This window comes from Epinephelus moara, chromosome 8 (genome assembly GCF_006386435.1).
Source record: "Epinephelus moara isolate mb chromosome 8, YSFRI_EMoa_1.0, whole genome shotgun sequence".
Taxonomy (NCBI): Eukaryota; Metazoa; Chordata; class Actinopteri; order Perciformes; family Serranidae; genus Epinephelus; species Epinephelus moara.
In genome coordinates this window covers 17,003,938-17,025,134 of record NC_065513.1, presented here as the reverse complement: position 1 = coordinate 17,025,134, position 21,197 = coordinate 17,003,938, and the positions used below count along the sequence as shown (strand labels likewise).

General features: G+C 41.5%; 1 protein-coding gene across 3 annotated transcripts in view; it reads right to left on the bottom strand.

The window, feature by feature from the left end:
* LOC126394319 (GDNF family receptor alpha-2-like) overlaps positions 1-17,352 on the bottom strand; it is a 54,120-nt gene extending 36,768 nt beyond the window's left edge. For 2 of the 3 annotated variants that reach the window (XR_007570358.1, XM_050051072.1), the window contains exons 1-3: positions 16,695-17,352; positions 15,079-15,435; positions 2,597-2,683 (exon numbers count right to left, since the gene is read on the bottom strand). Coding sequence is in view for 2 of the 3 variants with exons in the window: in XM_050051072.1 (XP_049907029.1) it covers positions 2,597-2,683; positions 15,079-15,435; positions 16,695-16,746 (496 nt within the window). In the remaining variant the exon portion in view is untranslated. The remainder of the gene's footprint in view (positions 1-2,596; positions 2,684-15,078; positions 15,436-16,694) is intronic. The other variant, XM_050051071.1, reaches the window with a different exon arrangement.
* Between the last annotated feature and the right edge of the window lie 3,845 nt (positions 17,353-21,197).

The following is a 21,197-nucleotide window of genomic DNA, read 5'->3' as shown; positions in this document are numbered from 1 at the left end:
ATTATTGAAGGGCAGCCACTGCACTTATTTAAGGGACGGACCCCAAAGGGTTAAATGTGCCCATTGTCTTTTTGTCTGTGTTTGTATAGGGCATGCAAATTTTCAGTTTGAAGATATGCAAAACATGAGTGGCTAAGACTACACAGTCCCATTAGAAGGAGAAGTCTGTGTGAAATAGTTTTGCAGGTATCACTTGGGGCAATGCAGAAACTGAGTCTCTATATGTTCTATTTAATTTTGGACTTCCGAGCGTGAGTGCATACAGTGGTGTATAATTCTTTTTCATTTCTATCACAACTTCTGTCCCTTATCTACCTCCCAGACAAAAACTTTTAAAGTAGCAGATTATTTTTCAATTTCCTACCTTCCCTCTTGGAGAGTATACATTCCCCTGTCCTCATCAACCAACCAGATATCATATATTCCCCGGGTCTCCGTGCAGTTTTACATTTATAGACGTGATTATGAATACTTTTGTGTGGTTTAGTAATCGAAGTGAGGAGTATTTTCATAAAACAAGTGTGTAATTACTTATCCGTTTGCCTGTGGTTTTCTCTCAGCGCCACAATCAATTACTCTGTCCTCAGAAATGATAAATAATGAGGAAAGCTTGCGGCTAAACAGATTTCAGAGAGCAAATCCAATATTTCACCTTGGAGAGAATGGAGGAAACAGCTGAAGCAAAATGGATGCAGTAATGAGTCCCCTGTTGTATCTTAATATGTCTAGGTACACTGTACTGCGCTCCCCGCTTTACCAAAGCACTGCTCGTACACTGCTAGGCTAAAGAAGAGCATCTGTACTTTGACTATTATCTTGCTTGATTGTTAGTAAGCAGGGAATCTCAAAACTACTGAACATACTATGTGGGCTATATCAATAAAATCGTGGATGGTTAGTGCCCATTTAGAAAGTGCTTTATGTTTTTGATCATTACTTCCGGACTGGATTCTGCATATTTCTGACTTCACAGATTTTCCAACATTTAAAAAATCTATGCTAATTTTCAACCACAAATGTCATCCAGCTTTTAGCTAATTTTGGTTCATAATACATTAGGATGAAAATATTCTTCTTTTGTTTTGATGTTGCATAATTTTTATTATAACTGACTGTCTATTTAACATAGGTCTTTTTAACATACATGCAGCTGCAGCTTTATTTAAATGACGGCCGCACATATTGTTTTAACTCTGATCAAAGGTGTAGGTTGTTTCAACATTGGGGAAGACACATGTGAAACAGGGGGTTTAAAGGTTCTCCACCAGAAAATTTTGAGCATCAAACACTTAATCCTGCATTCTAGTGACATTTTATGCACCAATTTTGCGCCTTTTCTGCATCGATCAATGGCATAAATGTCTTTAATTTTGTCTTCTGCTACTTTAATGTTTTGTTAGGGGAAAACCCTGTGTCCACCCTAAGATCTATACAGATGACTCTGATTTATTTTTGCAGTATTTACTGACAATATTTAAAATAGCCATAACTCAGTGGTCATGATTCTTACTTACCTTAGCCTTGAAAAAATGATAACAGAACAGCATGATTGTTGATATCTACAAATATTTTGGTGCAGATCATAAATCCAGGTGCAACTTCTAAACATTTTCTATCATTAAAATGACAATGTTGGTGGATTCTGCAGCCATGGTGGAAGAATGTGCTTCCTGAATGCTTTCTAGATGAATATGCACTCAAATCAGGGGAGGCAGTTTGCCATCATTTCTAAAAACTCCAAAGTCATCAAAGCCTGCAGTTTTTTTTTTTCTATTTATTCTGGTACTCTCTCCTTCTTTGAATATATATCAAACAAGCGTATTTTCAAAAACAAGTGATACACTGCTGATTTCAAGCTAAGGGGATTATACAGAAAGCATGTCTTTTTTGTACCTCCCAGTTATAAGACAAAGCAAGATACATCAGCCAAAAGAAAAGGAAGATGTGCTGCCTTCAGTGTTTGTAGATTGCTTTTGGCAAAAAAGAAAAAATGTATATATAAGAGAACATCCTCCGGAAATTTCTGTCAGAACTGGATGAAAGAAAACAAATTTTCAAGTGACTGTAGCCTGTGGCTCTGGCAATGGACAGGCGTTGTCCCTGTGTCCAATCACACCTATTGTATAACTTGTTTCTCTGCACTGCATTAACCATTGTGGCTGTGTTTTATAATAAGATCTGCATTGATTAGTGATACCATGACGGTAATAACCACTAAATTAAACAGCATGCTATAGCTCCCCTGCTGAGTGCTGGGCTGTTTAATTAGTAAACCAAAGAGGAAATCAAACTGAAAGCTAAATCAATAGCTTGGAAAAAAAAGTGGAGTAATACACCGAGAGTATATGGTTTAGCTCACAAGCTCACAACAACCGTCGTATGTTACAAGACAGATCAAACGATAAGCACCCAATTTATTCAAAGGCGAAGGACAGTTGACTGGGGGGATGCCAGTGAGGAAAGATCGACGCAGGCTCTGTAGACCACTGCATTGTTATTCATCCTAAAGGAAGCTCGGTTTCACCCTCTCTAGAATAAACATTTCCACTCGTATGATAAACCGCCAGGTGTTTAGTTACAATCAAAACTGTGATACCTGAAGAGATGGAGGCCAAGCGGAATGCATCGGGGTGTCGGTTTGGTGCTACAGGTTCGTACGGGGATGAGTCCTCTATGTCTCCACCTGAAACAACAACAAGGATGACAAAAATGCATTAATACTCAAGAGGATGACGTTACTTTCCCAGCAGAGCATTTGAGCATTTCCAAATAAAACAGAAACAGGAATGCATTCCAGCTCCAATAACCTGAAAGAGCGCACAAAAGCAGAGAGGAAATTCAGTTCATCGTTCCTGATGGAAACAGTGTAATAAATAAGCTTTTTACATGAATGTTTTGGATTAAATTGTAACAGTACACTGTAATGATAGCCAGCATTGGACTGGCTAACCAACAGCTGACTCCCACTATGAGCGGTTGTTTATTTTCTCATATGGATCAAATCATTTCCTTTTGGACAGTATTTGTTCCTGCTGTGGTTTGATTAGAGGGAGCAGCTGAAGGACTAAAGCATGAGCAATGCATCTTCCCTGCTAACAATGTGTTGCCAGTTTGTCAAAAAAAAAAAAGAAAAGAAAAAGAAAAAAAAAATTAAAATCAAATTAGCACTCAACTGACTGAGTCTCTCCCATGTGCCTGCTCCTCTGTAGGCCCTAATCCCGCATTTAAAATTCATAGCCATTCGGTGTGATTGAGACAAACCCTCCAGTGTGTAATAGCTTTGCATTCTGATCCCAACAGAAACACAGTGAGGGTGTTGTGAGGAAGGTTTGGAGGCCTGCTGCTATAAATGAGAAAATCTGAAACCTGTTGGAACAAGACTGCACTGCCGGGACACCCAATCAGTAGATCCGATCAATAGATATAGTACATTTTGTTTATCAACATCCTCCTCGAATGCTTTCCAAAAAGACAATTCAAACTGATAAAATGTTGGCTTGTATAATAGGTAAGGCTATTGTGGAAGGTCAGGGGTGTGTGTGAGTGTGTGTGTGTGTGTGTGTGTGTGTGTGTGTGTGTGTGTGTGTGTGTGTGTGTGTGTGTGTTTACCAATACATACAGTCGAGGGGTGAAAACCAGAGGGTCGTAAAGTGACTTTTGACCAACTTTAAAGGACAGCAAAAACATAAAATACATGTGGATGACAATACACTTAATGAACAACAGTTTGACACTTATTTTTTAAATTTGCACACCCTAAATAGTTCACTGTGTTCAGTGTTAAATCTTTTGGTTTGTTTGGATCATTAACTCAGGATTGATTTAGAATCAAACCAACATGGGAGCCAACATGGAAGTGCCAAAAACTGCAGTTCCTCGAATGGCCACTTGAGGCTGGCTACGGCAGTATAGTGTGGATACCCGACCCGAGTCCAATGGGACCCGATGGGTTGGGCCAGGTTCAGATAACAAATCAGAAATTTTGCTCGGGTTCAGTTCAGGTTTGGCCCACTTGACATGCTGGAATTTGTTATTTACGTGACAACGCCTGAACACACAACATAGGCCAGTAGTCACATTTCAGGCAGGAGGCGGACTCACTAAAAGTTCATGAAGATAAAGACTTGAAAACAACAGTAAGACTCTAATTCAATTATATTTTCGGTATTATGTGTGAAAGTAGTGTGTGAGTGAGACTGCGTAAAAGGTTATGCCACAGTGTGTCTATTATCTACGCTCCAGTTGAGTGTGTGTGCTGTACTGTGCTGCTGTGGTTGCAGCATGTAAACAGACAAGCTGTAACCATGATAGCAATAACTATGTCAGGTAGTCGGGGTCGGGCCGGGCTTGGTTATAACTATCTCGGACTTGGGTCGAGTTCAGTTACTCGAGCAGCGCTCTATCCGGCAGTGAGTTAATCCCCCATAGAGACCCATGGTACAATGCCCAACTTTACAACAGAAATAAACATGTTTACAGCCTGGTACAGAAATCTGTTTTGGTCTCTACAGCTAATTTCAACATTCATGACAACTGTATGGGGGTGAATTTTTGTTTTTAACTTCCCTGTTCACATTCCATTAAGGCTTAAAGTTGCGCATTTAAGAGCGGGACTATTTTGAGTGACAGGGTGTTTGAGACGTGTCGCTACAGTCTTTCAGTGAGATCCAGCCCTCGTTCCTCCACAGCTCCAGCCTCTCATCCAATTATGGTCACTCCTGGACCAAAAAATCAAAATGGCGACAGCCAAAATGCCAAACTTGAGGCTTTAAAATGGGAGTCCACAAACCAATGGGTGACATCACTCTAAATACCCTTTTGACAGTAGAAGGAGCACATCAAGAGCTTTTATTTACTATATATAACTCATTTTCACAAACTGTCTCTAATGCACCTGAGGTTCTCACCCCTCACATACAGTGTTTGTCATGAATCCTATGAACATACTTAACCATCAAATAAGAGTCAGAAATCAAAAATAAAAGCCATGAAAACATCACGTGTTGATTCTTCACTGAAACTGAAGTTATACTGGTTGAACTGTCCATTAAAAGCACAGGAAGATATCCACTCTGGCGCATAGTAAAAAGGAATGACTCAAGTTAGATAAATGAGTAGAAAATGAGTAACAAAAAGGACTTTTCTGACATCATTTGTCCGCAGTGTAAAGAAAACCAACCTCAGACTTGTGTACATCTGCAGAGTCATTCTACATCTCCCCTCTCCATCAATATTGACAATCATAACAAGATGGAGCAGCTCAGCTGGCCATTCTCTGAGCATATATAGCTATTGACATCTGGCACAGTTGAGGATTGTGTGTGTGTGTTTAGGAAAGAGAAAAAGAGCAGAGGAGACTGAGACCGGCGACACAAAGGAGAGAAAAGAAAAGACAGACAAAGACGAGGAAAATCGGAGAGGAGTAACACATAAAGGGTGACAGGGAGACTTAGAGAAAATTACCTAAATCCTCCAAGTTTGAGGGCACTGTATGTGGCTTTCTTGTTTTCCCTCCTTGTCTGTGTATTGAAGGATACTCAGGCACATGGATTTATGTGAAAGTGTAGCTCTGTCTTTCTTTTTTTTTTTTTTTTTTTGCTTGTGGCCTTTGCGTCAACCACATCTCCGTTCAAGTTAGTCTTCACATCACTGTTAATAGAGAGGAACTGAAGATGCTGCCGGACTCAAGATCTCTCAGTATGTCTAATTATAACAATTACCTTTTAAAGCTATAGTGCTTTAGAAGCCTTCCGAGGACTTCAGTAGAAGCCTTTCAAGACTACCACTTACTCAGAGTACAACCACCTTAACCCTCCTCCCATGTCTTTTTTTCAGCTGTAGACACAGTTATTGTGTCTTTAAAAAAACAAACAAAAAAAAAAGAGGCAAATATTCCACCACAGAGAAGTGTAATGCTTCTTCCACTACACCAAGAACACTTTGTGCTGTTCAGAGCAACATGGAAATAAAGGACGCCCTATCTTTTGCCAAAAGCAAAACATCTTGTGATGAGGTTGCTGAGCATTTTGTTCAGGCAGCTTCTTACAGTGCAGGGAAGCTTCGCTGCACAATCAGCCTGGGATCAAACAGTGTTAAGGCACATTACATTTCATAAGTACAACTGTATGGTGCATAATGTGGCGATCCCATAAAACAATAATGTCGAACCTCAACAGTAGTTGTAGTTAATGAATATTAAAAGCTTATTTACATGGATGTTACAAGCCGTGCTGAATCATAAAATTGCAAAACACACTATAATCACACACACCCTTAGGATGTGAAAAACCCCACAGCAGGAGATGTTGTACTTTGGAAAAAAAAAGTGCTCTTTGACAGTCATCCTGGACCCAATTATGCATTCATAATAGAGAATTCTTCCCAGCTGTTTAGTGATAAGATGTTTTTAGCCACAGGGCAACAACTTATCGCTGTAATTAAGCCTCCGTTTGACTTCATTTGCTCTGACAGTATGGAGCATGACCGGCACGACTCAGACAGACATGCATGCCTTTCCCTTGTTGCAGCATAAGAGGAATACTGCTTTTAAGTGGATTCACAGCCCTCCCCTTTGCCATAAGGAGTTTCATGAAGCTGTTAGGCGCTATCACCCATCCTTTTCATATGCATTATCAATGAAGCTAAACTCCTCAGGTGATGGAAACTGTCCAATGGATTTTTTTTTCAGCGACATTCTTGGCAAACCATTTACAGCTGGAAGCGAAGTCAATTTTAATAACTGTCATTCACCATGTTTTGGTTTTTAAAGGTGCTCTATGCTGATTGTGTTCGTGTTTATTAAAATTGATTAAATATTGCTTACTGTTTATCTGCTGCGGGCAGTTTGAGACAAGACCAAATAGTAATATTACATATTACTTCTCATTTAAATATAACAACATATAGCAGCACTTCCTTTGTTCTTGTATTAATCACATACAAAGGCAGCTTAATACAGCTTGAGCAGCCTGGAGCACAGCCGGAGGTCCTCTGCAGAGACCTGCTGGTTATTTCATGCTCTCGGCTGGTAACAAAAGGTGACCGAGCCTTTGCTGTCAGAGCTCCCAAAGTTTGCAAATGAGCTGTCAGTGGAGATCAGGCCAGCCAGAACACCTTGCACTTTAATGCACTACTCAAAGCACACTTATATTCTATTGAAATGTATCAGAGGGAACACTGGAATATAGGCATTCACATTTTTATTACATTAGGATAAATGCATTAATCTTTCCTCTCGGCTTCCTCCCATAATGTGCTCATTTCAACAAAGAAAAGCTAAAGTGATGCCACGAATGCATCTTTCTTTAAATTGTGCTTAACAGAACACAAGTTGAAGCATAAATTCAGTTAACGGCTCGGCGTTTGAAGTGCTATTGACATTTTAAACTCAATTCCAAACCATACAAATAGAATATTGGATTAGCTCAGAATAATATTTCAAGTCACAATTCCAATCCAGCATGGTGTGGTGAGCAAACACAGCTGAGAAAATGAGCGCTGAAATTTCCAAGCCATCCCTTTGGCTATGTGAATGTAGCGTTAATATCAATAGTTACACACTCGCTTACCTAAATCAGCATTTTAATACCTGGTGTCAGGTAGTAAATGTTGAATATGGTGTAAATCCTGCAAAACTTCCGTAAAAGCAGCTATCATCTTTATGGCATAGCAGCATATTGGGGAGAACATTAAAAACAGGCAGCAGCAGCACAGCCCAATATATCAGCCTCTCCTCACCATTTTATATTTTATATCAATATGAGTGAATAGAAAACCCCATCATTTTGGATGTTGTAAATTTACAACTGCTTAAACAGCTGATATTAAGCAACTTAAATATTTACTGTAAACATAATTAGCGCTGCTGTATTGATAACTGAGGGATAACGACCCAAGTGATTCATCTAAATATATCAAATGTGTTTGGCTCCTAGTTGTGCTTTGAAAACCTTGGCTGACTTATTTCAACAAGCAGCTATTTCAATTAATGATGCAGAGAGTGACAAACAGAGAGGCAGCGCGAGAGAGAGAAGGAGAAGTACCCATGCTGTGATGACAGCCGCCGGGCCTGGTAGTTGACTTCTGCGACGCACATTCATTCAGCACCGCTGTGAACCTTCCTGCCAGGAGTGAGTCTTAATGCCCACATCATGACAGTATTCACTGAGCAGAATGGGCCGTCACTCACTCTCCCCTCTGATAGAGAGCCTGAGAACTCACTCCGCTATAAAAGGCTAATCTAAACCCCGCTACCTGGCCTTCATTTCAGCCACACTGTCACACTCCATACAGCCTCATAGTGAATGGGAGTCATCTCGGGCACTTCACCTTACAGGGTAGAAAATCATTAGACAGATTTACGAGGACAAACAGCACCAGGTTTTTTTGCCATATTTCACTGATCCTTTTCACATTTTGGGATGAAAGATGAAAGGAGAGAAGGAGGGATGAAAAGGACAAGGAGGGGGAGCCCTGAAAGACCTTATTGATCACATCCTGAAGCTATCGACAGGTCCCTTTCTCTGATGATGAAGTAGCCACCTAGCGAGTGCCGGCTGGGTTCCCAGCGACGGGAGGGAGAAAGCAGAGAGGACATATTCAGCATGCAGGAGCCTGCTTCCCCTATCCCCTGACATGCGGGGCAGGCAGGAAAAATGTTCTGCTTATGACAGTGGATGGCTAAGGTAATGGCCGGTGACTGCTACCATTGCTCATAGTAATGATGGTTTCACCCAGGAATACTGTGTACCTTTGTAACTCCCCCTCCTCTATGGCTTCCCCCCATGACTCTCTCTTTCTTCCTTTCGCTCCTTCATTCTTTGGTTTTCTCCATCTCTCTCTCTCTTAAATTCTCTTTCCCCTCTCCAAATCATTTATCTCTCATCCTCTCCTCACCTCCTGTCCTCACCCCCTGTCCTCGCCCTCACTCTCGCCATTTCTCTTCCTCCCTGCCTCTTGTGATGTGCGCAGCATTCTCACACTGACCATTTCATTTAACTTCCCACACCATCAGGGGGGCAACTTGTGGTATTAGCATGACGCAGTGACATATTCAGAGGGCGACCTTTGCGACGTGACATTCATGAAAATGGAGAAAATACATAATTTTACAAAATTGTCTCCCGTCATGGCATGTTAAGATACAGTCCTCTCTCACAATGAACTGGTTCAGACTGGTGTGGAGGACTGGTGGAGCTCTCCTCTATCCCCGCAGTGAAAGTTGGCCCAACTAATTAAACTGCTCTGAAAGGTCCTCACAAAAGATCTCAGTTTCCTACTTTGAGACCCAGGCTGTGGTTTCACAGCTGAGGCTGTGAAATAATGTATGTCAGAGGTGTGGAACTTATCGTTTAAATTACCAATTCTACTGCAATCCTGCAGGGCTATATCCGCATGAGGCCCAGGGCACAATTGAAAGAGAACCGCAGCCGCCTATACAATATCCCTGTGTGTAGCAGCCAATGTTTCTTTCTTAGTAATTACTTCTCTTATAGATTCAAACTGCTAGACCTCATTGCCTCACACCAACGCCCATTCACAGCAGAAACCACCCATTATCCATCAAGGACGGCTGCATTGACACATTGAAATCAGCTGCCATTTTCCGTTAGAAAACACAATTAACAGGTCACCATTAGCACCATTACTAATGGCTCAAAGACTTGCATTATAACACACCTTAGCTTGGGATTTTTTCGCCAATCGGGGCAGTACAGTTTAGCCTACAGGCAGGCAATAACAGCACAGGGATCAAGAAGGAAATCTAGCACCACAACATAGCTGGGGATTAGCACCATTGTATAATGTATTTCAAAACTTGAAGTGTTGCAGAGATGCAGCTGCCACCTCCTGCTAAAATGTGCTGGTTTTTCAGCAAGACACACCAAGCGACGCGATGGTGACGGTGTTGAGTCACGCTGTTGTCACACTGGGTGTTTTCTTAGCAGCCGTGCACTGTTTCATCGCACTAATCGTCAACTTCGAAAACACCTTTCGAACATTCAGACCTCTCACCCAACTTATGTAGCTGGAGACACTCATGCTCTCCTGAGTGTGTGGACTATAACTAATGTAATTTACAGTTACATCTCACGGACGCAGGACACACTGCAACTTGAGGGTCTTTCCACCAGGGTGTTTTATGGTGAGTCTGGTTTGACTTGGCTTAAGATTGATTACTCTGCAGTGTCAGGGTTTCAAATAAGTATGACATTTTCAGTTATCACACAGAGGAAGAAAGAGAGGTGCACGCCGCTTGGTTTAACACAATGGTTTAAAGCAGTGTGCATGAAAAATATCTACTTTAATCTGAAATTCATTTTGACAGCACTGATCCATGTCCACTGACGTCACACCACCTGAGTGGTGGGAACAAGTGATGCTGACGCTTGGCTGATGGTGTACCAGTTTAAAAATAATTAACACTCATCTCACACACTATGTGACATCCCTCCTGTCCTTCATCGGTTTGAACCATTGTTTAATGTCCTTTCATTAAGTACCTCCACTATAAATGCAAAAATTTAAATAAAAATAATAAGAAAAAAAACTTTTAAATTTGCAATCAAAACATAATTGAGCTATTTTCTCAGTTTATTCTCTATTGAATAAAAAATGAAAGTAATAACCATCACTTCAGCCTACTTGTCTTGTTTCTGACATCAGTAGAGGTGAGAGAAGGACAAGTGGCAGGTTATTCTTTTTACTTTTTTTAATTTCAGTTAATGACTAAACCCACACCAACCCTTACTTAATCGCTGAACATAACTGTCTCCAAAATGCAGGTGCTTAATTTCTACATCCAAATCTACATGGGGTCAACAGAATAAAATGTTGGTAAGTTTTTGCAAAGCAAGGATATGTTACATTTGTGCGTTTCGCACATATCATATCAACTGTTTTTAAGTGATACAGTTCAGATTACATCAGCTGAGTTTCTTATCATGTGGAGGAGGGGATGGTGGATGGTGTGCCAAGCAGCAGATGACAGTTTCAGACCAGCAAACACCAAAAGTGGGTAGTTTAGACGAGACACCAGAACATTTCCAGCCGTGTTTGGACCACAAAACTGGGTATATTTATTTATTTATGTATATATAACAACACATTAAGGCATTTCCAGCCATGATTGTGGTGACAAAACCAGATATTTTTTTCAACATGTCAAGACATTTTCAGCAGTGTTTGTGGCAAAAAAGGTGTTTTTTTTTTAATGGGACAATTGTGACATTTCAGCAAAATGTGGAGACAAAATGGAGTATTTTTAACAAGACATAGGGATACTTCCAGCTGTGTTTCTGGCCACTAAACCAGGTATTTTCAGCCAAAATATGATCTTTTCCTAACTCTAGACAACCCTAACCACATATTCATTATCGCATTGTGGTAACATAAAACTGAACCATAAAAAACTGTAATGTTTCAACATATGCTGCTACAAATGATTTGGTTGGTCTTTACTTTAAGGCAACTCGCAATGCCTCATGTAAAATAGGACAAGGGTTTTACTTGTCCAGTCTCTATGGATCCTTATTATTACCATATAATTGTTATTTACCATACAAAACTAAAATGTATTATATTAGATAAATTTATCATCAGTTAATATTTAGTTCTTACTGGTGCTTTACCTTATGGTGCTTACACAACCATTCTGTAGCTGAATGGCATAGACCTCAGTGGACAGAGAAAGAGACGAAGCAGCAAAGTAATGAACCTGGAGAAGCAGATCTTTCCAAGGTTGCGTTGAATCTTTGAATGACTGATATTCTTCACATGATTTAAAGCATAGCCCCCGAGCTGATTCACATGGTGAGTACTTCTGTGTTTTGGTCTTTTAGTTGACAAAGTACTTTTGATATAGAAAAAAAGATCTTCTAGATAAAGCGTGTAGTAATGTGCACATTTCAAATGCAATCACATGTTATTCAAGTAAAAACCTCCACAGCTCGTAGGCGATCCTTCCTTCATTCACACATGAAGAATGAAAAATGTGTGGTCTGATTATGACAAAGTCTAAATTTCAACCAAGGTAAAGAATTGAGCACAATCCTACATTAATGTATTGTGGATTTTTTTTAAAAGAATATAAACATTTTTTGATGGTGAACATTTTGGAAAAAAATATTATGCGAAGAAATGATCTTACAGTTTTTTTATTGCCCTTATTTAACAGTAAAACTACAAAATCATCAACGTTAAGGAAAAACTGGTAATACTGGGGATACAACGTCATATTCATAATCAGTGAATCATTTAGTCATTGAAGTCAGTAGTAAAAAATGCCCTGTGTAATCTTCCAGAGCCCATGGTGATGTCATCAAATGGTATGTTGTACCTGACCAAAAATACAAAAATCCAGCTCACTTTCATGAATTGTGTGACAAAGCATCAAAGCTTATATTTCAGAATCATGAAACCTGCTTAGAAAAATACTAAAATGATTGGATGGATAATCAATATCGCTGCCAGTGACTTTTCTGTCGATCGACTAATCAACTAATCATTGCTGTTCTATAGTCCAAGCTCAACTGTATGGTTTATTTTACATTTCAAATTCATAAAGGCTAAACAGTAAAAATCATAAATTAATTTGCTCTGACAGAAAAGAAGAACATCAAAGCCCTTCATCATTCTGAAGTTATTAAAATTTAAGACATTTGATGGCCTTCATGATTATTCATGTTCACAGGTGCCCTTTTTATTGAACTGTTTACCACATCCCCTTGGTTCTGTATTAAAAAATAAAGAATATTAGTACACGCCCTAAATAAGGTAGCGAGATAACCTTGCCTGGGGCAGTGGAGTATCTGTGTGCCGTTTGTGTAGAGCTGATCTGGGAGCAGGGCATTGTTTCAAATCCCAGCCCATCCCTGGTCGACATCAGCTTTCCCTTCACAGACACAATGGTTTAGCCCTCAAGCTTGCAGGCCAACTTGCAGCCCCTGGTCAACATGGGTCATAAGAAACAGCCCAACTTATAGCTGGAGCCTGATTTCTAGATGGCTTTCTACACTTTATAATGGCCTTAGGTTGCAGCAAAGGGGATATACGTGCAAAGTGGCTGAATACGTTTGCCCTTAAGGCACCAGACCTTACTTTTCATGTAGAGCTTATCACATTAGTACAAAATGACACAAGTCTTTAACAATCTCTGCCCTCTTCTGTCTGTCCATTCACCTTCTCTACCTCTACTCTTCTTCTTTTAATCCCTGGTTCCTCGTTTTTCTTATCTTTCTCTCTCATATTCGTGCACTCTTCGTCTCTGCACATTCACGAGTTAAACAAGACTTTCAAAGCTACATTACGTGTAATCTAACCCCACAACTATGTTGAAACCTTCCTTATTTGTCCACAAATGATTTTTAAAGTGGTTTAGCACCATTTCGAGAGGGTGTGTTGGGATTCGGCCCTTCGTGTTTGCTTCCAGAGATGGATGTTGTACATAGATTGTTTCCAGTTAACAAAAGCCTGCTTGACTGCACAATGGATCGTGATTAGATTAAAGCTGCACTATAAGAGCTTTTCGTTTGTGTTAAAGCCGGTTTTATCTCCGAAGGCGACAGGGCCAAAACAGGACAGTGCTGAAAGGCGTTTGCTTGTAAAGGAACACGGGCTCTGTGAAGGGCATGCTGCAGGCACAGGAGGTCTCTATCCTTGACAGCCAGACAACTTGCATGATGCATTCAAACACAAACACTTTGACTGATGCGGCTGTTTGTTGGTTGAGAGGAGAAAGAGAGTGAGAAAGGAACAAAGAGGGAGACCAGAAAGATCATTACAAAGGGGAAAGAGTTAAAAAAAAGGAGAGAAAGACAGGGAGGGAGACAGAAGGCCTGGGGAGCATCCATGTCATTACATTTCCCTTGAACTCATGTCAGGGACCCTCTGCTGCCATCAGTCTGATGAAGTGTAGCTGGTGCTATGAGCAGTCAGCCTGGCGAATCACTTCACGGATCACAACACAAAAGCCCAGAATGCTCAGAGCTCGGAGACTTTGCAACGTTTCCACCATTATCCCACGTGTCAAAACAGCTGAGCACATTATGTCCTCCATGTTTACATGGCATGACACCTGATATCAGTCACAGAGACTCCGGCCATGTGTACAAGCATGAAGAAATGTCACTTGTGGGTTACGACCCTCCCTTAAGCGTAATCGCCAGGGCACGGCATCTCCAGCAGCTCTGATTTGATCAAATTTGTCTTCATGTGAAACACTGTGACCCTTAAGGATTGACCAAGAGCCACGTCATTTCAGGGGGCTACTTAATGCTCTCTAAATGTATTGCAATGTAACAAACAGAAGGTTTCAATGTTACAACAAGAGTGCTGTTTTACGTCCGACATAAGTGGACACATAAGGGCCACGGAGCTATACGATTGTAACCTAATTACACGGTAATATGGAACACTTTAGGTGAAAACCAATAAGTCTACCATAACAGGTCCACCTAATGTAATCCCATTATAGCTCCATTACCTTCGAGAGGGTGAGGAAAGTAGGAAAGCATATATTTTTCATCAGGGGCTTCTGGGTATCACTACAAGTGGGCATCAGGGAATTGGGCATCAACAGTGGGTGTGGTGTACATCCCTCTTGTCTTTGCCCGTAAAGTACTCTGAGATCGGAACATTCATTTCAAATAAATGTTCTAATGCTAAAGAACCCACTGTGTCACACACATTAATATCAATAGAGGCGTGTTGCACATCCGCAGACAGAAAATTTACTGCAGCAGTGTTACATTGCATTGTATTATTGTACATGACCATGAGGCTCATGTAGAGCCCTGCTATATAACAAAACCATTGAGCACAATGTAAGCTGAACTCACTGCCACAGAGGGAATACAGAAGGAAACAAATGACACTGTAGCTCCAGGTCGTTCATAATAAAATGTCAGGTAAAAGCGTGAAAGAAGCAAGTGCTAATTTGACATGAATACATTTGGAGTTTTACACAGAAACTGCAAGACTTAAAAAGGTGCATTAGAGGATCTGAATTTGCCATGCAGTTAAACATGATGTGATATGAATTTTGTGAGACAGAGAATTGTAAAACCATCTGCCTCCTACCTTCAGTGAGTCCCATGTGGATGGTCCAGTAGTTCTGCAGACACTGCAGCTCCTTCTTCATGCCCCTCTTGCAGCGGCAGTCATACAGAGGACTAACCAGCAGCACTTCCAAAGCAGCCTGGCACTCCCTGTTGTTGTCCAGCATTGCTTCCTTCTCCTTGCCCACAAGGCACTGGCGCATCACCCGGTACCGAGAGCTGCAGTAAGGGTTCTGGTTGCACATGTCACTCGCCTGGATGCAGTCCACCCATTCTGGCTGAGCTCCGGGCCCAGACCCAGTGCCCGCAGACCCTGGAGAACCATTGGCCAAGGACACAGACAAAGCTGAAGGACCCTCCCAGGAACTTGCTGCCTCATCTAGGTGGGGACGAGGGGACAAAAGTGGGGGTGATAAGTGACATGGGGGCTCAGAAATAGCATATTAATATGTGAGGGTTTTGTGACTGCACGTGTGTGTGTGTGCAAGTGCATACACATATCATAAACCTGCTTTCATTGATGTCTTGTTGATGTGGGACCTATAAACAGGTTTGATGGCCTGTCGCATGCTCATACATGCCAAGGCATCTTTCAGGGAGCCAGTCACATTCTTCACGGTTCACACAAGTCTCTACACAGGGTCTTGTTATGTCTCCTTTAATTAATATTCTGCGATTTACCTCTGCTTATCTGTGCCCACTTTAGTGCAACTAAAGCCTCCAAAACAAGTTAGACTGCAGCTTTCAGTTTCCTATTAAATGTAATTAAAGGAAGACTTGATCACTGAAGTGTATCTAATTATCTTACCTTAAAAAAAAGTGAACTACGCTTAATTCACATCTAGGTAACCAGAAAATTACAGCCTACGAAGAGTAAACAGTGATCCACAGAGCAGAGACTCAGGTGTTTGACAGGAGTCAAGATTCAAACGCGCCTTCAGACACACACACACTCATGCACAAACACACACACACACACACACACACTGGAGAACAGAAAATTCTGGTGAAATGACAAGAGAGACCCCTTGTGGTGATGTTGAGCATTGAGCTCAGAGAGGAGGGGATACTGCATCGGTATTAGGGAGCAACGGGTAAGAGGAGAGTAATATGAAGTTCACTGTGAAAATACTTGATCAGTCAGATGCTTTTAACTGACGCACTGGCGTTTGTGGAAACTTATAATGATAATTGTGCTAATGATGTTGATGATGATGGTGGTGGTGGTGCTGCTGCTGATGGATTTTCTCATATTTAACCAAATACAAGTGTGTAACTGCAACGACCTCAGAGATTTTCCCTTCACTGACTCAAAGCTGTGGAAATAGTGAGCTTTGTATTCCTACAGTTGAAGCTGTGGCTGTTCAGTTGATCCATTATAATTCACTCCCATAGACCAACTTAAGTTTCCAGCTATGGTTGATGATTAAACATAATCTAATCAAACCACCCGGCCACAGCATGAACGCCCATCAGTGCTGCACATATTAAAAACCAAATCAGAATAAACCCTGCGCCCTCAAACAACTCCTGCATGTGAAAAGTGGACAGAAAATGCCCCCTGACAGTAATTACTGACCTACACAAATTATAATTTGCACATAATTGCATATGATATTTCCACATTTCACTTCTCACCTAAGAGCAGGAGAAAGATGTGGACGCACATCCACACAGTGACAGACTTCATGTTGGACTCAGCAGCAAGAGAGATGAGTTAGGGTCCAATACGACTTATATTTCCACCTTGTGAAAGGTTAATTCCCCTCTCCGGATCCTTGACCCAAGCGCAGGATCACTGTAAAAAAACAAATCTATATCCTCAGACGCACCACAAAAATCCTCGACTCCCAATGATAATAATCCACGATTTGAGGGTTTCTTTTTTTAATTTCAGAATTATATACTAACCACGACACAGGAAAAAAAATCCTCTGATACTGAAAAATTAAAAAAAAATCAAACGCCAATCAATCAGTCAGTCAATCCATGAAAGCAGTTTCTCAGGGTCCGTCTGCGCTGCGTTCATACCGACAAACTACTGAGACTTGATCTCTCCGCATTATAAAGGCTCAGACTGCCCGCTCCAATTGCCCCTTGGAGACAATTTGTCCCTAAAACATTCCTTAAACTGGCGTCAGATGATCTGTCAGCTATGCCAATATCTCTAACGAGGTAGAAGAACTCATCTGAAAGTGCTACAAAACGCTGACTGGATTGTTTTTCTCCCCCTCACCACTGGCTCCCTCAAAAAGCTGTGCGCTCCTCTGGAGGGAGTGAACGCTTCTTTTGCACTGACTGCATGTGTGTCGAGGCATCACGGCACTTTATAAAGAGGGGAGTTTCTGCGCGCCGGCAGAGGGCGCTGCCGGAGGGTGCTCTCATTGGGAAACGTGGGACTCGGTCACATCGAGGGCCCCAGTAATAAATGTTACCCTATAGAAAAATGACCACGATGTTCCTGTAATCTTCCTGCAGGGAGCTGGGGGAACATGCACCTGTGGTACTCAGCAGTGAAATTATAGTGACCTCACTTGGCCTGTGTGGTGTTTCCTCGATCTCCTGGGGGTGCTGCCACAGGATTTTCTGTGAAAGCCTATACATTTTGGGAAACAATTTCAGTGATTCATGTATAATATCCTTCTTACACGATCACTATCTCTTTCATAGGGGAGTCTTTACAGTCTAGTAAAGAGAGATAAGGCCACAACTGCAACACATCAAGGAAGGAATTGGGAAGCAATAATAAGTGTGTTGGCTACTTGCACTCATAGCAAGAATATCCGGTCCACCAGCACACAGTGAATCTTTTATTAAAGTATTTAGCAAGGTCACTAGGCCGATTCATTTCTGGCTGACATTAGATCTTTGTACCCACAACTCATAGAAATTCGCAAATGATTTTTAGGGACAGGGTTCAAGGGGTGGACTCAACAATGATGATGAAAATGTCATCATTCATTTCAGCAATACCCCAACACTTCTCATGACATCTGTGTTTCCTCTGATTGAAAGAAAGATTAAAAAACGGGCACAATGCCTCGTATTATATCCATGCTCGGAGGAAATAAGCCCACAACCCGCAGAATCTGCCATTTTTCAAAGTGGCTTCGCATTAAACAAAATGACTTTGTTGTGCATCATCGCTTAAATAGTGCCTGGAATGTCATAAATCTTTACAAATCTTGAAAACAAAGTCTCTATTTAGAGGCACTGACAGTGACAAACTGCAAGGCCACTGGCTCATAATGATGTTTGACTGTCAGCCCAGGCTTCCATCCAAGAGGGAAAAGAGCTCGCCGCTATAATGGCAAAATCAGCCTCATTCTGCCTATATTGGCCCGGGCTTATTCGTGTCTCCCCCCAGAGTTTGAAGTCTCTGTCATTATGAGGACACTGAAAAGCGTCATCCTCCACCATGAATGTATCCTGCATCTGTCCTGCATTAGGGCTGCAGTGACTGATGCAGCCTGGTCTTCAATTCTTCTTAAGCAGAAATGCATATTTCAACACAGAATGCCAACCTTGTGCCTTTCAAGCAACTATTTCCAAAGCCAGACCAATTTTCAGCAGATAGCAAAGAAGACATTTAGTTGTTTTTTTTTTTTCAAGTAATTTCTCACTGAAGAGTAGTTGCATAAACTGTATAAAGTTTACAGTTGCTTGAGCAGTAGGCTCAGGAGGAAGAAGACATTTCTTGTAACAGGAAAAGGCATGAAACCAAGAGAGAAACATTAGCTGCACACACAGTGAATAAAACAGCTACATTTGCATTGTGGATTCTTATTCGGGCATCACATTATTTCCATCCATGATTGTGCAACATGGATAAATCCTCTCCTCGCATTTATTTTTTCTTGAGCCAGGCTGTCAGGTCCATGGTGGGACATTATTCTTGTCGTCACTGCACGATTCCCCCCCTCTGTGGGTATTTAATTGCTCTATTCTGACTTCGTAAAGCATCTGCAGTTTATTTCACGTGTACAATTAGAGAGAGCCCACGGAGAAACACACACACAGATGCATGGCTCTGTACTGGTACTCCGCCATAAATAAGCACATGTGCGCATGCAGACACACACGCACGCAGATGCACATAATCTGTATGTCAGATAACAGTGCTTCCACATGATGGCTCAAGACCGTGAAGATAGGGAATGACAAATCTGGATATAGAAGACATTGTTCTCACTATTGAGGGAAATCAGGGCCTGCCTCTGAGAAGTGTGTCTAATATGGTGAATATAGATGATAGCATTATGAATTCATGGGATATGAAATAATGATACAGATAGCAGTCAAAGTTAAGACTCTGTGCAATAACTTGTGCTTACGGAGACAGCGGGGGGGTTGAGAGTGAGCTCATACATACTCTCAGGGGTCAAATAAGAGCTTAGACAGTCTGAAACTGTCACCTTGAAAGCAGGACGGACAAACTCGCATACAAATGTTGTGTATGCCAGTTTATTTGTGCTACAGCGCACATAGGTGCCTGCACATGCATTTTCAGAATGACTGTAGTTAGTGTGCTTGCCTGTCTTTCAAACTTGACCCAGGGGAACCAAATACATTCAGTCATCAAAGAGTTAAAGCTACAGTACAGGTAATTCTCTCAGCAAATATGACAACTGTCACATTATCCTGACAGCAATACATGGGGCAGATAATCTGTAAGAAAAAATAATCATGTCCCTCTGCCTCCTCAAAGTGCTCCTACTGTGCTCCTACTGGCATTTGCAAGAATTATGAAAACAACCAATCACAGCCAGGGAGTCTCTAACACAGCTGTCAATCATGACAATCACTGCTTGTGAACTGCAGTCAAACTGTCCAACTAGGCAGTGCTGATCAAACATGGATCAAGATTATGTTACTGCATTACCTCAAATGTTTTCAGAAACATACTTAAGTGTACTGTTTAGCTTCAAAATGAGTCAGGTCGCAAACTATGTCATTTTACAGCTAAACAGTACGTTAAGGACGCATTCACACCAGGATAGTCCCAGGGAATCGGTTTGATTGGGCGGGGAATGCCAAAAAATTTCACACCTTCATTTGGTTCAGTTCACTTTCACACTGCACTTTTTCAAACGGACCAAACTGCCTGGATAATGTCACGCAGTTACAACAGCTGTTTGTCTGGGGGCAATATTGCCCGAAACGACCACTGACCAGGAAGAAAAAAAGCATGAAGAAGAAGAAAACCCGGCTCAGCGATTGGCCAGGACCGAAAACGGAAATCCATTGTGGGTAGCCACAAGCAACTGCGATATATAGTCCTCTGACCATATATCAATAAGCGGCTGCACCTCCTCACGACTCCACGTTTGCCCACGAGACATTTTCCAACTTTTTCTTTTTTTACCTCTGCTTCTCCCGGTTCGTGCTGTTGGCATTGTTTTTTTCTACCCAAAATGCACTGCGCTCTACATCACTTCCTCTCTTTGGTTCGCTGAATAGTCCATTTGCATTTCCCACTGAACCGCACCAGGGTTCACTTGCAAGTGACCCAAGACCCCCAGTTTTCAAGCTTACCAGGGTTCGCTCATTTGGTCCACACTAGAGTTCAAATGAGCGCTCACACCACTCCAAACGAACCGAACTATCCATGGAAGTGGACCAGGGTTCGTTTAAAGCGGACTAAATAGCGCCAGTGTGAATGCATCCTAAAATACGTTTCTGAAAACATTTGAGGCAATGCAGTAACAGAATCTTGATTCATGTTTGATTGGCACTACTTAGTTTGACAGTTCACAAGCAGTCATTGACATAACTGACAGCTGCTCTCTCTGAAAATGGCCCGTGATTGGCCAAAGCCCCCCATTGCTTACTACATTTTCTGGAGCCCAAAACAGAGCCAAGTGTAGGTGCCAAGCAACAACCTCCAGGGCCTAAAAAATGAAGCCAACACAAAGTGCCTAAAACTGCAGTTCCTTAAAGGGCCAGTGTGTAATATTTGGCATGGTTTATTGTCAATCTGAATCTGAATATTCTACCCATTAATGTTTATACAAGTGTATAATCGCTATAAAATAAAATTCGTTTGGTTTTCGTAGCCTTATAATTATGCTTTTATATATATATAGCAAGGGCCTTGCTTTAGAGAGGTCGCCATCTTGCGCCGCCATGTATGTACGGCAG